The sequence below is a fragment of the Trichomonas vaginalis genome, chromosome III, assembly GCF_026262505.1.
Source record: "Trichomonas vaginalis G3 chromosome III, whole genome shotgun sequence".
NCBI classification, from domain to species: domain Eukaryota; phylum Parabasalia; order Trichomonadida; family Trichomonadidae; genus Trichomonas; species Trichomonas vaginalis.
The window spans coordinates 6,533,253-6,548,196 of NC_067205.1; the positions used below are offsets into that span (position 1 = coordinate 6,533,253).

General features: G+C 32.1%; 8 protein-coding genes and 1 pseudogene across 9 annotated transcripts; 1 reads left to right on the top strand and 8 right to left on the bottom strand.

The window, feature by feature from the left end:
* Window positions 1-187: 187 nt before the first annotated feature.
* On the bottom strand, window positions 188-397 carry TVAGG3_0653230 (protein of unknown function, DUF4106 family; the record flags this gene model as incomplete). The annotated part of the gene is made up of 1 exon (XM_051241717.1): window positions 188-397. One exon carries the CDS (start codon window positions 395-397, stop codon window positions 188-190), a length of 210 nt encoding a protein of 69 aa, XP_051088304.1.
* Window positions 398-402: 5 nt separating this feature from the next.
* On the bottom strand, window positions 403-1,429 carry TVAGG3_0653240 (annotated as a pseudogene). Its single transcript has one exon. A coding segment is annotated over exon 1 (1,027 nt).
* A 954-nt stretch (window positions 1,430-2,383) lies between these two features.
* On the bottom strand, window positions 2,384-3,070 carry TVAGG3_0653250 (glycine-rich protein family; the record flags this gene model as incomplete). Its single annotated transcript, XM_001302036.1, has 1 exon — window positions 2,384-3,070. The coding sequence occupies one exon, from the start codon at window positions 3,068-3,070 to the stop codon at window positions 2,384-2,386; it is 687 nt and encodes a 228-aa protein (XP_001302037.1).
* Window positions 3,071-4,063: 993 nt separating this feature from the next.
* TVAGG3_0653260 (ribonuclease inhibitor domain-containing protein) lies at window positions 4,064-4,740 on the top strand (the record flags this gene model as incomplete). Its single annotated transcript, XM_001302035.2, has 1 exon — window positions 4,064-4,740. A coding segment is annotated over one exon (677 nt), but the record flags the coding sequence as incomplete, so codon positions are not given.
* Window positions 4,741-4,853: 113 nt separating this feature from the next.
* TVAGG3_0653270 (glycine-rich protein family) lies at window positions 4,854-6,048 on the bottom strand (the record flags this gene model as incomplete). The annotated part of the gene is made up of 1 exon (XM_001302034.1): window positions 4,862-5,995. The coding sequence occupies one exon, from the start codon at window positions 5,993-5,995 to the stop codon at window positions 4,862-4,864; it is 1,134 nt and encodes a 377-aa protein (XP_001302035.1).
* Window positions 6,049-6,295: 247 nt separating this feature from the next.
* On the bottom strand, window positions 6,296-6,747 carry TVAGG3_0653280 (ribonuclease inhibitor domain-containing protein; the record flags this gene model as incomplete). The annotated part of the gene is made up of 1 exon (XM_001302033.2): window positions 6,331-6,747. The coding sequence occupies one exon, from the start codon at window positions 6,745-6,747 to the stop codon at window positions 6,331-6,333; it is 417 nt and encodes a 138-aa protein (XP_001302034.1).
* Window positions 6,748-6,771: 24 nt separating this feature from the next.
* TVAGG3_0653290 (regulation of response to stimulus) lies at window positions 6,772-8,409 on the bottom strand (the record flags this gene model as incomplete). The annotated part of the gene is made up of 1 exon (XM_001302032.1): window positions 6,772-8,409. The coding sequence occupies one exon, from the start codon at window positions 8,407-8,409 to the stop codon at window positions 6,772-6,774; it is 1,638 nt and encodes a 545-aa protein (XP_001302033.1).
* A 106-nt stretch (window positions 8,410-8,515) lies between these two features.
* On the bottom strand, window positions 8,516-9,748 carry TVAGG3_0653300 (glycine-rich protein family; the record flags this gene model as incomplete). The annotated part of the gene is made up of 1 exon (XM_001302031.2): window positions 8,621-9,727. The coding sequence occupies one exon, from the start codon at window positions 9,725-9,727 to the stop codon at window positions 8,621-8,623; it is 1,107 nt and encodes a 368-aa protein (XP_001302032.1).
* A 223-nt stretch (window positions 9,749-9,971) lies between these two features.
* Window positions 9,972-10,748, bottom strand: TVAGG3_0653310 (glycine-rich protein family; the record flags this gene model as incomplete). The annotated part of the gene is made up of 1 exon (XM_001302030.1): window positions 9,972-10,748. The coding sequence occupies one exon, from the start codon at window positions 10,746-10,748 to the stop codon at window positions 9,972-9,974; it is 777 nt and encodes a 258-aa protein (XP_001302031.1).
* Between the last annotated feature and the right edge of the window lie 4,196 nt (window positions 10,749-14,944).

Genomic DNA, 14,944 nt, shown 5'->3' on the forward strand with positions numbered 1-14,944 from the left:
GCTATTAAATCATATCCCTTAGCGAGCTTGTATTTTCCAGGTTTGAAATTATATCCCATTTGGTGCTGAACCATAAAGCTAAATAGGTTCGGGTCAGTATTTCCTTCCTTGAACTTTCTAATAGCTTCTTTATATCTGTCACTAAAGTCAAGAGTATCTGGGTAACCATAATTTTCCTTAAGCATTTTTAAGAATTCTTGGTTTCCTTGTTCTCTACTTCTTTTATGTCCTTGCTCTGTTTGTGGTTGTTGTTGTGCAGGGTTTTGAACTGTTGGTTGCTGTGCAGTGTTTTGAACTGTTGGTTGTGGTGCAGTGTTTTGAACTGTTGGTTGTGGTGCAGTGTTTTGAACTGTTGGTTGTTGTGTTGGTTTTGGTGCATGCCTGTGTCTGTGTCCATGTGACGATGTAAATGTTTTAGGTAGTCCTGGTGCAGGTGCTTCTCTTGGAGGGTTTGGTGGTATATAAGTTCCACCAGCTGGCACATATGTTCCATCTGCAGCATAATGTCCTACCTGACTTTTCGTTCTTAAGAAAGCATTTACTAGGTCTGTTTTGGTCTGTTGTAACTCTTTTTCTTGACTTTCCACAACAGTTGCTCTAACGGCGTCATAGGCACTTTGAACTGCCTGTCTCGTTGCTGCATCTGTTATTTTCGTCATATTTTGTGCTACTTCTCTTAACTCTTTGTCGAAACCTTCAGACTTCAGTTTCTTTCCAGATGAGAAGTCGTTCACTAGTTTCACCTTACTATGAAGAGCTTCGAAGGCGTTCTTAAAGTCAGCATTCATTAAAGCTTCATTTGAACTGTCTTCATCCGCTTGTATTTTTGTCCTTATTGACCCTATAAGTTGGGCTGCTTTGGCGTTGGCTTGGGCATCTAACCAGTCATTATTAGCTTTTATATATTCTGCGCTTTTCATTGCCTTTTGCATGGCTGCGTCGTTATTTTTACTTTCTTGTGCTAAGTTTTCATACTGTACGGTTTGGTTTTGCAACTGTAAAAGTTTTTCTGCCTTTACATTTGCTTCAACTTCTTTTTTATACTCATCGCTATCCATATATGTCTTCAGGGCTTTTTGTTTTATTTCTTCATCTTTCAGTACTTTATATTGAGTAGTATGGTTTTTCAAATTTATAACATCTTGTTCCATTTTTGCTACTTCTGCTGCTTTTTCTGACACTTTTTTCGCATATTCCTCTGTACTTAGTTCTTTCAGTTGTTTTCTTTCTTCTTTTTCTCTACGTTTAACTCATTTAGTTTCTTTGTGTGTCTGTCATATTCTAGTTTCTTTTCGTTTTCACTTATTTGTTTCTGTATGTCTATGTTTGACTTTTTGACATCTGTTATTTGATTTTTGAGTGAACTCAAATTCATTTGACTTTGAGGGTTATAAGCTGTTCCGTCTGCAGCTCCACCATAGCCTGCCATTTTCGCTAAAAGTGCCGCTCTTAAACCTCCACTCTGTGCACCAATAACTCGGTTTAAAAGCATAGGGTTGCTTGACATTTGTTGCAACATAGTGGGGTCATTCATCATTTGTTGTTGCAACTGTTGTTGTGGTGTCAGTTTTACTATTGGATGTTTCAATGCTCTCTTCCTCTTACGTATATTCTTACGTAGCTTACGTGGCATTTTAAGTGAAGTTAAAAAGCGCGTTTTTGACAGATGTTTATATGACACTTTTTGTTCAGCACAAAAAACTACTCGGTCAAAGTGTTGTCAGTTTTGTAAAATAACCGTCCTATCTTGTTTTAAAATGGAGAAAAGGCTTCTCAAAGTATACTTCCTTGGAACGCCTGTAACTTTTCCTGTAGCGACGATAGACCCTTACTTGTCCGGACAAAGTTATACTAAACATCTTCAGGGCTAGAGGGCACGAAGTGCCTGGAGGCCCCACTACCTTTTTTTTTTTTTTTTCGTGTTGGATGCGGGATCCTGTTATTTCCGAAATCGACAAAAAATTTGGAAATTTAATTTCCGAAATCGAAATTATATTAATGTTTTTAATATTCTTATATCAAAAGGATTAAAGTTCATTAAGAGAAAAACAATTCTTCTTCTTCAATCTATTGGCGCATTTATTTCTACACGCCAATAAGGAAGGGAAAATTATAAGACACCATGGTGTCTTCAAAACGCTAATTTTTGATATTTTTAACAACCCTACTGAGGATTTTGGGAAAAAGTTTTTACATGAACATGTGTATATTATATGAAGTATATTGATAAGGTAAAAATCAAATTTTATTGCATATTCATCGAGAAAATAAACTAACGAATCCCTCAAAATTGAGAGGGTAATCCTCCTCCTCTCAAATAAACGTACATACGGGTGCACCCTTAAATCATTGTTAAAATGCTAAAATATTAATTTAGATATAATTATGTTATTATATATTCTAAAATTACAGCAAAATTGAAATGTATTTGAGACATGATTTTACATGACACAAAGAATTTTGTATCAAGAATTGTAATAATAAGTCGTCCGTTCCCTGTCCAGATTCCAGGCATATGTTCAACTTCTGTGAAAAGATATTCACTATGCAAATCAAATGCATATGGTTTGGAATCAATTAAATTATAAAATTCATCTGATGCAGTAATATTTCCTTGAGGGATAATTGCATCTTTCGTCAATGCAAATGAAGATCCTCCTGAAGCACCTGAATAACCGTTTTGAGCAGAAAAACCGCCAAACCACCCACCACCAGCACCAGCTATATCAGTATTTGAGCTACTCTTAACGGATAGAGAGTTATTTGGTGGTGGTTGTCCAAATCTGGCAGCTTCTCCTTGGCCAAAAGAAAATCCAAATGTTGAATTTGCAAGATACGAGTTACTCATGACAGAATTTGCAAACCAACCTTGTGCAGTTAAATTTCCTCCTGCACCACCACTGCCATCATCTGATTGACTATCATCACAACCACCACCAGCACCGCTCACAAGAACACGATGCCATAGATCGTTTTCATGAAATTTGACAGCGGTTTGACCACCTCCACTCCCCGATCCAGATGGAAAGTTAGCAGAGCTTCCTCCTCCACCATATCCACCTGGTTGCATATTTGCTTTCTCAAAGCAATCTTTTGTTTCGCGGTTATTTGTTTTATGTCCAAATGAACCTTTGCCTCCGATTGTTGCAAATGATGTCAAAGAGTGCTGAATGAATATTTTTCCTGAAAGGTAGCCGCCAGCGCCACCAAGACTATAACTTTGGAAGCACTCTGCATTGCCCCCAAGAAGGGAAACAATTTGCGATGGAATGCAATTTCGGTTTTCATCTCGATAGGATGAGACTTTGCCTCTGGATGACCCACCACTTGCACCATATAATTCAAATTTGTATGTCCCTGGAGACAAGTGTATAATATAGTCTGTACAAACAGACGTTGAATTGCAAGGATAATCAAAAATATACTTTCGATCATTATGTGTAACATTAATAGCTGCTCCAGATAAAGATTTATCTTCTAATTCATAAGAAATCAATCATTCGAAATCGAATTTTTCGAAAATATATAATTATGGCAAAATTAAACAAGCATAAATACAACTATCTAGCAAACCATTTATAAAATAAAACTTTTATTTATTTGATGTTAATGTAACCTAGTTTAGATAAGCATCTATCAAGAATCAGAGACACCCATCACCTTCGTATTATATGGATCAGATAATATCCAAATTGGTGATGGGATCAATCCATGTATCTCTAAAAGTTACAGAGGAGAATTAACAATTCCTTCATCAATTGACTCTAAACCGGTTACTATCCTTGGAAATAATTCATTCAATGGATGTACTCTTTCTATGTTAATACTACCAAAAAGTCTTACAACAATTGGAAAGTATTGTTTCAATAGTTTTACAATCAACGAATTATACATTCCTGAAGCAGTAACAACAATAAAAGGTCAAGCATTTACATACTCAAACATACAATTTGTTAATTTTTCATCTTGTAAATTTCAATATTTCACCGATAGCTATCATTTTTTCTTTTCAACGGCGGAACATGTTATATTACCTGAAACACTGATAAGAATTCCAACCCACATGTTTTATTATACGAGATTGAAAAATATCACGTTACCTCAGGCATTGGAAACCATAGATAGTGGTGCTTTTGTCTTCTGTCTTTACCTTGAAGAATTCTTTTCTAATAGTCCTAACTTTGTAGTAAAAAATAAAGTTTTATATAATAGCGATTTTACTGTATTAGTTGGATATCCATCAAATTGTTATGAAGACATTCTTGATACTGTAACAGAAATATCATCTGCACGAGGATTTAGTTCATCATCATTTACTCGTTTTACAATGAGGCAAACAATATCAAAAATTGGTCCATATATATTTAGAGGATGCCAAAACCTTGAGTATGCTGATATAAGTGCATTTCAAGTTAATAGATTATATGATGCAACTTTTTATTCATGTAATAAACTTAAAATATTAATATTACCATCAACAATTCAAACAATAGAACAGTATGCATTTTCAGGTATCGCAGCAAAATTTATTGTTTTGCCATTTAGTTTAAAATCTGTTAGTTATTATTTCCTTGATGGAAGTTATTTCGATGATATCTATTACTGTGGTCCAACTGCAATAAATGCACAAGTTGGTTCATCAAAATCTGTTCGAATACATGTTTCTTCAAATTATCCACCTGATTCAACTCAGTTTTTAAAAAAGGTCATTACGGATCGAAACTTTTCTTGTATAACTGATTTATATGATCTCCTAAATGTTCCTGCAACCATAACTTTTTAGGAAATCTAATGACTTCTTTTTTATATGTTATCATATTATATGACTAAAAAATATCTAAATATTGTGTATTTATAAATTTTATGATTCAATCAATCCAAATATTAATGTTGGATTGAAGTAGATTGGAGAAATGATATTACAAGATATAAATAATTTTGAGTCAAGAATTGTAATAATAAGTCGTCCGTTGCCTTCCCAAATACCAGGGATATGAATAACATCTTTGAAGAGGAATTCTGAGTTTAAATTAAATGAATACGGTTTAGAATCAATTAAATTATAAAACTCATCATAAGCAGAAATATTTCCTTGAGGAATAATAGCATCTTTTGTCAATGCAAATGAAGAACCACCGCCTGCACCACCCGATCCAGACTGAGAAGAAAATCCTCCAAACCATCCTCCACCTGCACCTCCAATATCTGTATTAGTGCTTGTAGGTACAGCATGAGGATGTTTAGTACTTCCATAACGAGCAGCTTCTCCTTGACCAAATGAAAACCCGAATGTGGAATTTGCCAAATAATTTTCGACATAATTTCCGTTAAAGAACCAACCTTGTGCAACAAGATTTCCACCTGCGCCACCACTTCCATCATCTGCATTGTAGTCATCACTTCCATCATCTGCATTGTAGTCATCACTTCCCCCTCCAGCACCACTCACTAGAACTCGATGCCAGAGATCGTTTTCAAGAAATTTGACAGTGGTTTGGCCGCCTCCGCTCCCTGTTCCATAAATATATTGGGCTGAACTACCTCCTCCACCATATCCACCCGGTTGCATGTTTTCTTTCTTAAAGCAACCTATAGTAGAATATGAATCGCCTTTTTTTCCGAATACACCTTTACCTCCGATAGTGAAAAAGGATGTTATAGAAGTTCGGATTGTGATAATACCTGATACATAGCCTCCTGCACCGCCAATACTATCTTGTTGAAAACATTCTGTATTTCCATGAAATTGTTCAACAATTTCATCTAAGATGCAAGTTTTATTTTTGTTTCGGAATGAAGAAACTTTATCTCGTGCACTGCCGCCACTGGCACCATATAATTCGAATTTATATGTACCATGTGATAATTGAACAATGTAATCAGTGCAATCTGATGTATTTTCACAAGGATAATTGAAAATATATTGATTTCCAATAACCGTAACATTCTTACTTGCATTTACACCTTGTTTTGTTAATAGTTCATATGATATCATACTTTAATTTGCATAATTTCATATGCATAAAAAATAATTTGACAAATACAACCTTATTGTTCCTTTCAATTAATTTGATGGGAAGAAAATATTAATGAACCATTTCTCTATTAATATTCTAACAGTATTATTGTTAGTAAACATTTTATAATAAATCTGAAACCAGGAATCATTTCTCAGATTACCTTTCAAAACTTTTTTTATGAAGGTGAATTATTTGAACAATAAATTATTTACATTAATATAAAAACAGCAATATTAGAAATAGGAATGATGATAATTGAAATTTGATGAACTTTGCATGATAATTTATTGCAGAATGATGTTCTACCTATTTAAAGAACACTCGATGAAAGGAGAGAAACAAGTGTTTTGTTAGATTTGTTCTGGATAAGAGCACCTAAAATAAGAAGGGGACAGTTTCGGAATGCATTGTCACCAATAAAGACAATGCTAGATGGGATAGTGATGTGACAAAGATTAATGCAGTCTTTAAGTGATTTATTGTTGCTGATATCAAGAGAAACAAGTTCACGGCAGTCTTTCAGGCACTGGTCACCAAGGGTATAAACACTGTCGGAAAGTAAAAGATGACTGATACTAGTGCTGCTCAGTGATGATGAGTCAATAGTTTCGCAATTAGTAGGGATGACAATATCTGTAAGATTAGTACAACTGAAGATGAATGCCGGGAGAATCTTGTTGCAGATAGTGTTACCACGGAATTCGATATGACGAAGACCGCCACTCATGAAACATCCACTGCCAATGATAATTCACAAAATGTCACAAAATGTAAAGCGAGTCAATGATATCAAACCAATGAATGTGTTTTGGCCAAGTGAAATACTTGTTTCACGATAAATAACAATCTCACATATGGATGAACATGAAGAAAAAGCATCGTTTCTGATAGTCAATGGATAATTCGAATATAATTGTTTGTATAATTCATAACTTTGTTTGTTATAGAATGAAGATAATGATTCAAATATAATCGAAGGAATGAATTTACAATTCTTGAATGCTGAATCACCAATTAATTTTAATGTATCCGGAAATGAAATCTCACTATCCAAAATAGTGTTTTCAAAAGCATTATATTGAATTTCAACAATTTTACTACCAAAATCAAATTTCCTTAGATTTGTGCAACCTTTGAATGCATCGTACTCAATGTATTGAAGATTGGATTCACCTGAAAATGAAATTGAGCTAATATATGTATTCCATTTGAATGATCCTGTTTTGATGATCGTGACAATATTTGGAATTGTTAGCTCGCTTAATGAACCTAAGAATTGTGAGATTGTTGTATTTTTATCTGAATATAATATGTATTGTTTATCTAAGAAAAGATTTGTATTATTAGCAAATGTGATGTTGACATCATTATAATTAGGTAAGGCACCTCCTCCAATTGATTTCAGAGATGATGGTAAAACAATTGTTTTGAGTTTTCTACATCCATCAAATGCATTATCATCAATTAATTCAACTGAATCTGGAATGATTATGGATGTTAATCCTGATCTTTGAAATGTATTTTTTGAAATATTGACAAGTTTTTTAGGAAGAGTAATTCTTGTTAATGCCGAATCAGTAAATGCATAATTTTGAATAGATGTAATACCATCTGGGAGATAAATATTTTTCAAACTGGATTTCGTGAATGCACCACTTGTTATGGTTATTGTTGATGATAAAACAGTATAACTTTCACTACAGTTTGCACAACAATAAATAATCTTAGTTTTATCAGATGAATAAATTGCTATATTTCGATCACAATAAAAGTTATTATTCAAAGGATCTAAGTATATTGTTTCCATTGAAGCACAATCACTGAAGGTTAGCCCATTTAATGAAGATATTTTTTCTGGAATAGTAAATGTTGTCAATCCTGTTGTAATAAATGTATTAAACATCAAGATGGTAAGTCGTGATCCTTTAGAGAACGTGACATTCTTTAAAGATCTCATATTGCTAACTCCAAAATCACTAATATATGTAACTGATGATGGAATGTTGATTGTTGTAATACTTAGCTCACTGATAGCGCAATATCCAATTACTTTTAATCCTTCTGGTAAAATGAATGTTGTAACGGACAGACATTTAGAGAATGAAAAACTTCCTAACTTTTCGAGTTTTGTACACATTGATAAATCAACAGAACGTAATTTTGTACAACTGTGGAATGCATAATTATTGATATATCTGAGATTTGGATTGTTTTGAAATGCAAATGTTTCAACAATATCTTTGGCAATTCTGAATGCATAATTATTTTGATCACTTCCAAAGATTGTTTCACATTTCGATGAAATAATAATATTTGGTGACTTACTTGATACTGATAATAATAATGTAAGACCATCAGCACTGTAATCTTTAGATTCAAGCTCACTCATTTGTTTGGATTATTAGCAAAATCAAAAGCTTAAGATTAAGTAATGTATATAAATAAGATGCACCTTACTTAATTTTACCAAAATTGGTAGTTGAAATTTTATGAAGGTTTAAGGTTATATTTTTTATATTTATCCAGCTTTGGTTCTGGCAAGTGTGTCCTAATATATTGCAAAATTTGTAAAGCTCACAAAATGACTCATGAATTGCATTTTATGATTCAATCAATCCAAATATTAATGATGGATTGAAGTGGATTGGAGAAATGATATTACAAGATATAAATAATTTTGAGTCAAGAATTGTAATAATAAGTCGTCCGTTGCCTTCCCAAATACCAGGGATATGAATAACATCTTTGAAGAGGAATTCTGAGTTTAAATTAAATGCATATGGTTTAGAATCAATTAAATTATAAAACTCATCATAAGCAGAAATATTTCCTTGAGGAATAATAGCATCTTTTGTCAATGCAAATGAAGAACCTCCACCTGCACCTCCTTGACCTGATTGAGAAGAAAATCCTCCAAACCATCCACCACCTGCACCTCCAATATCTTGAATGCTACTTGTGGGTACAGCATAAGGATGTTTACTCCTTCCAAATCGAGCAGCTTCTCCTTGACCAAATGAAAATCCAAATGTGGAATTTGCTGTATAATTTCCGACATAATCACCGCTATAGAACCAACCTTGTGCAACAAGATTTCCTCCTGCACCTCCGCTTCCATCATCTGGATAGTTATCATCACACCCTCCACCAGCACCGCTCACAAGAACGCGATGCCAGAGATTGTTTTCAAGAAATTTGACAGCTGTTTGGCCGCCTCCGCTACCCGTCCCCTTTGGATAGTTAGAGGAGCTTCCTCCTCCACCATATCCACCTGGTTGCATATTCTCTTTCTTAAAACATTCAATAGTCTCAGACATATCACCTTTTTTACCGAATATACCTTTACCTCCGATAGTGAAAAAGGATGTGATGGAAGATCGTATTGTGATAGTAGCAGATAAATAGCCCCCTGCACCTCCAATACTATCTTGTTGAAAACATTCGGTATTACCATGGAATTGTTGGACAATTTCATCTAAGATGCAAACTTTATTTTTGTTTCGGAATGAAGAAACTTTATCTCGTGCACTACCACCACTGGCACCATATAATTCGAATTTGAATGTACCATGTGATAATTGAACAATGTAATCAGTGCAATCTGATGTATTTTCACAAGGATAATTGAAAATATATTGATTTCCAATAACCGTAACATTTTTCCTTGCATTTACACCTTGTTTTGGTAATAAATCGTATGATATCATAATTTAATTCGCATAATTTCATATGCTTTAAAAATTAAATTGTCAAATACAACCTTATTGTTCCTCTCAATTTATTTTATGAAAAATTTATAAATTGATATTGTTTCTAAAATAAAACTGAAATCATATATAGAAATATTTCATCAAATAACAGCCTACTTATTTCGTCAAATAAAATGCTCTCACGTAATTAATAGGATTTTATATTTTTATGTACAAAAAGTTATTGCATAAAATTTACATTTTATGATTCAATCAATCCAAATATTAATGATGGATTGAAGTAGATTTGAGATTTGAAATGACATGACAAAAATAATTTTGTATCAAGAATTGTAATAATAAGTCGTCCGTTGCCTTCCCAAATACCAGGCATATGAATGACATCAGTGAAAAGATATTCACTATTCAAATCAAATGCATATGGTTTGGAATCAAATAAATTATAAAATTTGTCTGCTGCAGTAATATTTCCTTGAGGGATAATTGCATCTTTTGTCAATGCAAATGAAGAACCTCCACCTGCACCCGCATAACCGCTCATGGCAGAAAAACCGCCAAACCAACCTCCTCCACCTCGAGCTATATCGCCATTTGTACTACTCTTAATCGATCGAGAATTATTTGGTGGAGCTGATCCAAATCTTGCGGCTTCTCCTTGGCCAAATGAAAATCCAAATGTGGAATTTGCCAAGTGCGTGCTAATATAATTACCGTTATAGAACCATCCTTGTGCAGTTAGATTTCCTCCTGCACCCCCGCTTCCATCATCTGGATCGTAATCATCACACCCTCCACCGGCACCGCTCACTAAAACACGATGCCAGAGATCATTTTCAAGAAATTTGACAGCGGTTTGGCCACCTCCGCTCCCTGTTCCATATGGATAGCTAGATGAACTTCCGCCGCCTCCATATCCACCAGGTTGCATATTTTCTTTCATAAAACAATCCTTAGTTCCCGGAGCAATTGATTTATGGCCAAAAGATCCTTTGCCACCGATTGTTATAAAAGCATTCATTGGATGTCGAAGAGTTATTTTTCCTGAAAGATATCCGCCTGCACCGCCAATGCTATTGCCTTGATAGCACTCTGTGTTACCACCTAAAAGAGAAACAATATTAGATGGAATACAAATTTTGTTCGCATATGAATAAGTAGATACTTTATATCGTGAGGATCCTCCACTTGCACCATATAATTCGAATTTGTAGGTTGCCGGATGCAATTGAATAGAATAATCGGTGCAAACAAATGACGAATTGCAAGGATAATCGAAAACATATCTTCTGTTATTATGTGTAACATTAGTGGTTGCTCCAGGGATAGATTTATCTTCTAATTCATAGGAAATCAATCAAAATTATTCAATAATCCAGAAATATTTTTAAATATGATCTAAACTGTATCACCATGCACCAATTTAGCGACCTAAAGAAATGGTAATCAAGTTTGAAGATATTGAATTTATTATTATTTTAAAAAGACAATATATAAAGAACTTTACACCTTGTGGGTTTTCTGTCTTAATACACATATAAGTTTTTGATTCAGAAAATAGATTTTCTTAACATCACAAAGATTTATCGAACTTTTTTCTTTGAAGAAAGGTAGTTACTAGTATCACCAATACTATTGTTTTTGTAGGTGAAAAAGCATTTCCTCCATAGGCGGATATGACCTTACCAAAAATTTTGATTTTCATACCATTGGAATAAACTCTGCCTTTTGCCGAGCTATCACAAACACCGTACAATAGAAACTTGTATGACTAGTGTGGAAAATAGATGATGAAATACTTGTTGTTTTGCTTGAAACATTGTTAATAAGCATTTTCTTGCAGTTTATCATATTTAGACCTGTTCCAATTGATATTTAATATATCAAATTATATGCAATCATGCATAATATCTAAATTATTTAAAAAATATATTGTATTTTTAGTTTATTTATGCCCATCTATTCACACCATTAGCATCCTACATGGAGAATTCTAATTGATCTCCTCCAATGGGATAGAATTAAAATTTCACAACGGATCTATAGTGTAATTTAAAAATTTGTTCGCAATTTGGACGGAGCTTGCCTACGGCCACATTTCAAACAATTTCTTTAATCATTTGCAGATTCTAATTTTCATGAACGTTAGCAGTTCTGAATTCTTACGTTTATTTTTTTTTTATAAAAATAAATGTCGCTTAATGCGTATATATGGGTCATGGGTATGCTGGATGAACGTTGCTCTTTTTCAGCCTATCCATCATGTAATTCAACATTTAACATAGCATCATTCATTGTAATGATTTTTTGCTTGCTTCCTTACTCATATATTGGAGTATTATTGTGTTATCAAACAAATTTATTTCGAAAAAAGAAAAAGCACCATGGTTTGTTGTTTTGTTTCACAAACCTTATCAGTTTGTTTGCTTTTTCTTTGATATTCTATACAAGAATTTATGGTTTAAGATTCCTAATTGACAATCTGTTTGAGTGCATGCGATTGTTTCAAATATTCGCTTATTGCATTTATTTTACAGACATTTCACGAGTTTTCTTAATTTTTAGCGTAAAAGGAGGGAAAATCATTTTATATGCATCGAAAGCTCTAGAATATGTTTTAGTATTTCTAATACTTGTCAAGCTAATAACATTCTATGTTACTATTCCATTCCTTTCAAATTTCATAACAAACATTATTACTAAATCCAATTTTACTTTTTATCTTGTATTAATTGTATATGCATTGAGTTTCATTATTCTTTCCGTCATTTTTTGCTTCTCAAATATGAAGGACTTCTTTGAAAAAAGCAAAGTACTCAAGCTTAAAATATTAATCTTTTTCATCCCATTGATTGTAATCATATATATTAACATATTTAAATGGGTTAATTCTTTGTATTATTACTCAAAAATGAATACGATTATCTTTTTTGCGAAAGATAAAACAGATATATATTTAACAAGATTCCGTTGGTGGTATCAAACTTATTGGTTTTTCATTATGAGCTTAGTTGCCTTACTAATTTTGAATTTATTATCATTTTCATCCAATGCAGATGATGACACAAATAACCAAACTGATGACGTCATTGAAAAGAGTATAAATCTAGAAATTCAATATTAATTGTTTATGCAAATTGTATTATTTTTTTGATCAAAACTTAATAATTTGTTTTCATCAATTGATTAAAAAAAATCATTTTCGGCTTAAATCTAGGGTTACAATATATTATCTATAACCAAGTAGTCTCTCACAGAATAGCCATGTGAGAGGATATATGAGCTTGTATCAATAATGTAATTTGTACATTGATATCACTGATTCTTTCACAAACACTTATTCATAAATCAAATTTGAAGTAACAAAATAACAATCATTGAAGGAGGAGGTCCTTAAAAATATTAAGCAGGTTCATATGCATCATGCTATAATCCACAATATTGTTAAATTACCTTGAATAGATTATTGAGATTTCTTATTCGTTGAATCAAAATTCTGAATAAACCTGAGAATTGGTTTGATTTTATGAATGAGATTAAATAATCATTAAAATTAATTAATGATGTACATATAAATTAATTTGTTAATTCTTATATCAAATAGATATGAATTTTAGCTTATTTAGATAATTTATTATGAAAGAGCCATTTTGGATGAATAATTTGATTCATCCTTTTTTTACTCTTTTGTGTTCAATTTTTAAACCTTATTTATTTTTCTCTCAATAAATCACAAGATCAGAATATTGGTTATGATTTGTATGAAAATTTTATAGGCAATTTTTTGAAAGCTTGTTAGGCTAATTTTTGATTGAATTTCATTTTTTATGAATATCTATTTAGCAACAACAGGGGTGATTGGCTTTAGGTGCAAATTTTCAGCAACTCCAACATGCGATACACCTTTCGGTTTTCTTTCCATGATTTACGAACTAATTCTTCTAATTCCCTATTCATTCATTGGAATTTTGTTATTTAACCATACAAATATGATACGCAATGTATATAAAGAGCATGGGATACTGTTTTGCTTCTCTAATATGATTTGTTCTATGTGTTTTTCTTTTTCGTCGTTCACAATTTTAACAATTCAAGCCTCCACTATATATATTTTGACAAATGTAATAAGAATATTTCAAATATACACATTTGTTATCTATTTCAATGATATTGCAAAGATATTAATGATTTTTAACGTATACGGCTCAAAAATCATTTATTATCTATCAAAACTGCTTCAATACATACTAATATGCACTGGAACAGTTATATATATATCATTTTATATAACAATACCTTATATTTCTGAGTTTATTGATCTAATTTATTACGAAAAGAGTGGACTTTTCTATTTAGTAGTCATTATATACGTACTAAGCTTTATCATGCTTGTTATGACATTTATTTTCTCTAATTTAAAGGAAATGCTTGAATCAGGCAAAAGATCGAAATTGCAAATTGCAATTTTCTTCATTCCATTGATATTAATGATGTACATATTACTTTTCACATGGTTAAATTCAAGATATTATCAATCTTTGTTTCCTATTTACATAAATTCTTTCAAAACAACAAAACAATTCCTTACTTACCATGGAATACTATTTTATAATGCTACATGGTTTCCAACAATGAATTTGGCACCTCTAGTAATCTTATTTTTGCTGTCTTCTACTACTAAAATTACTGAAGAAATCACAATTAAAACTGATGATGTCTTTAATGAAAATCTACAAATGGAAATATAAATTGTTTTGTTTTGGAGTAAATATTATCGGTAAATGAGAGAGAAAATAAAAAATTGCAAATTTTGATCATATTTATAACATTTTCAAAATATATAAATATGAATATATTGGGATTTATTGAATTTGGTTAAGTTATTACATTCTGTTCAATGAAATAACAGGAAATTATGTCATTTCATATATTTATCGTTGAATTGTAGAATTTATATGATTTGTGACTGACAATGATTCTAAAGCTAAGATTTATGTCAAAGAAACATAATTTTTTTTTAGTTTCCATTCAATTTTTTGAAAATAAAACCATTCAATTTAATCCGAAACCATATAATCATAATTTCATATATGTGTGCAATTTCAGTATTTCGTAAACAGCAGATCACTGTCACTTTTCATATGGAAATTAGAAAATGAAAAATCATATAATTGCAGCTGGTTTAATAAGCAATAGATGTAATTTTCCATCACATCC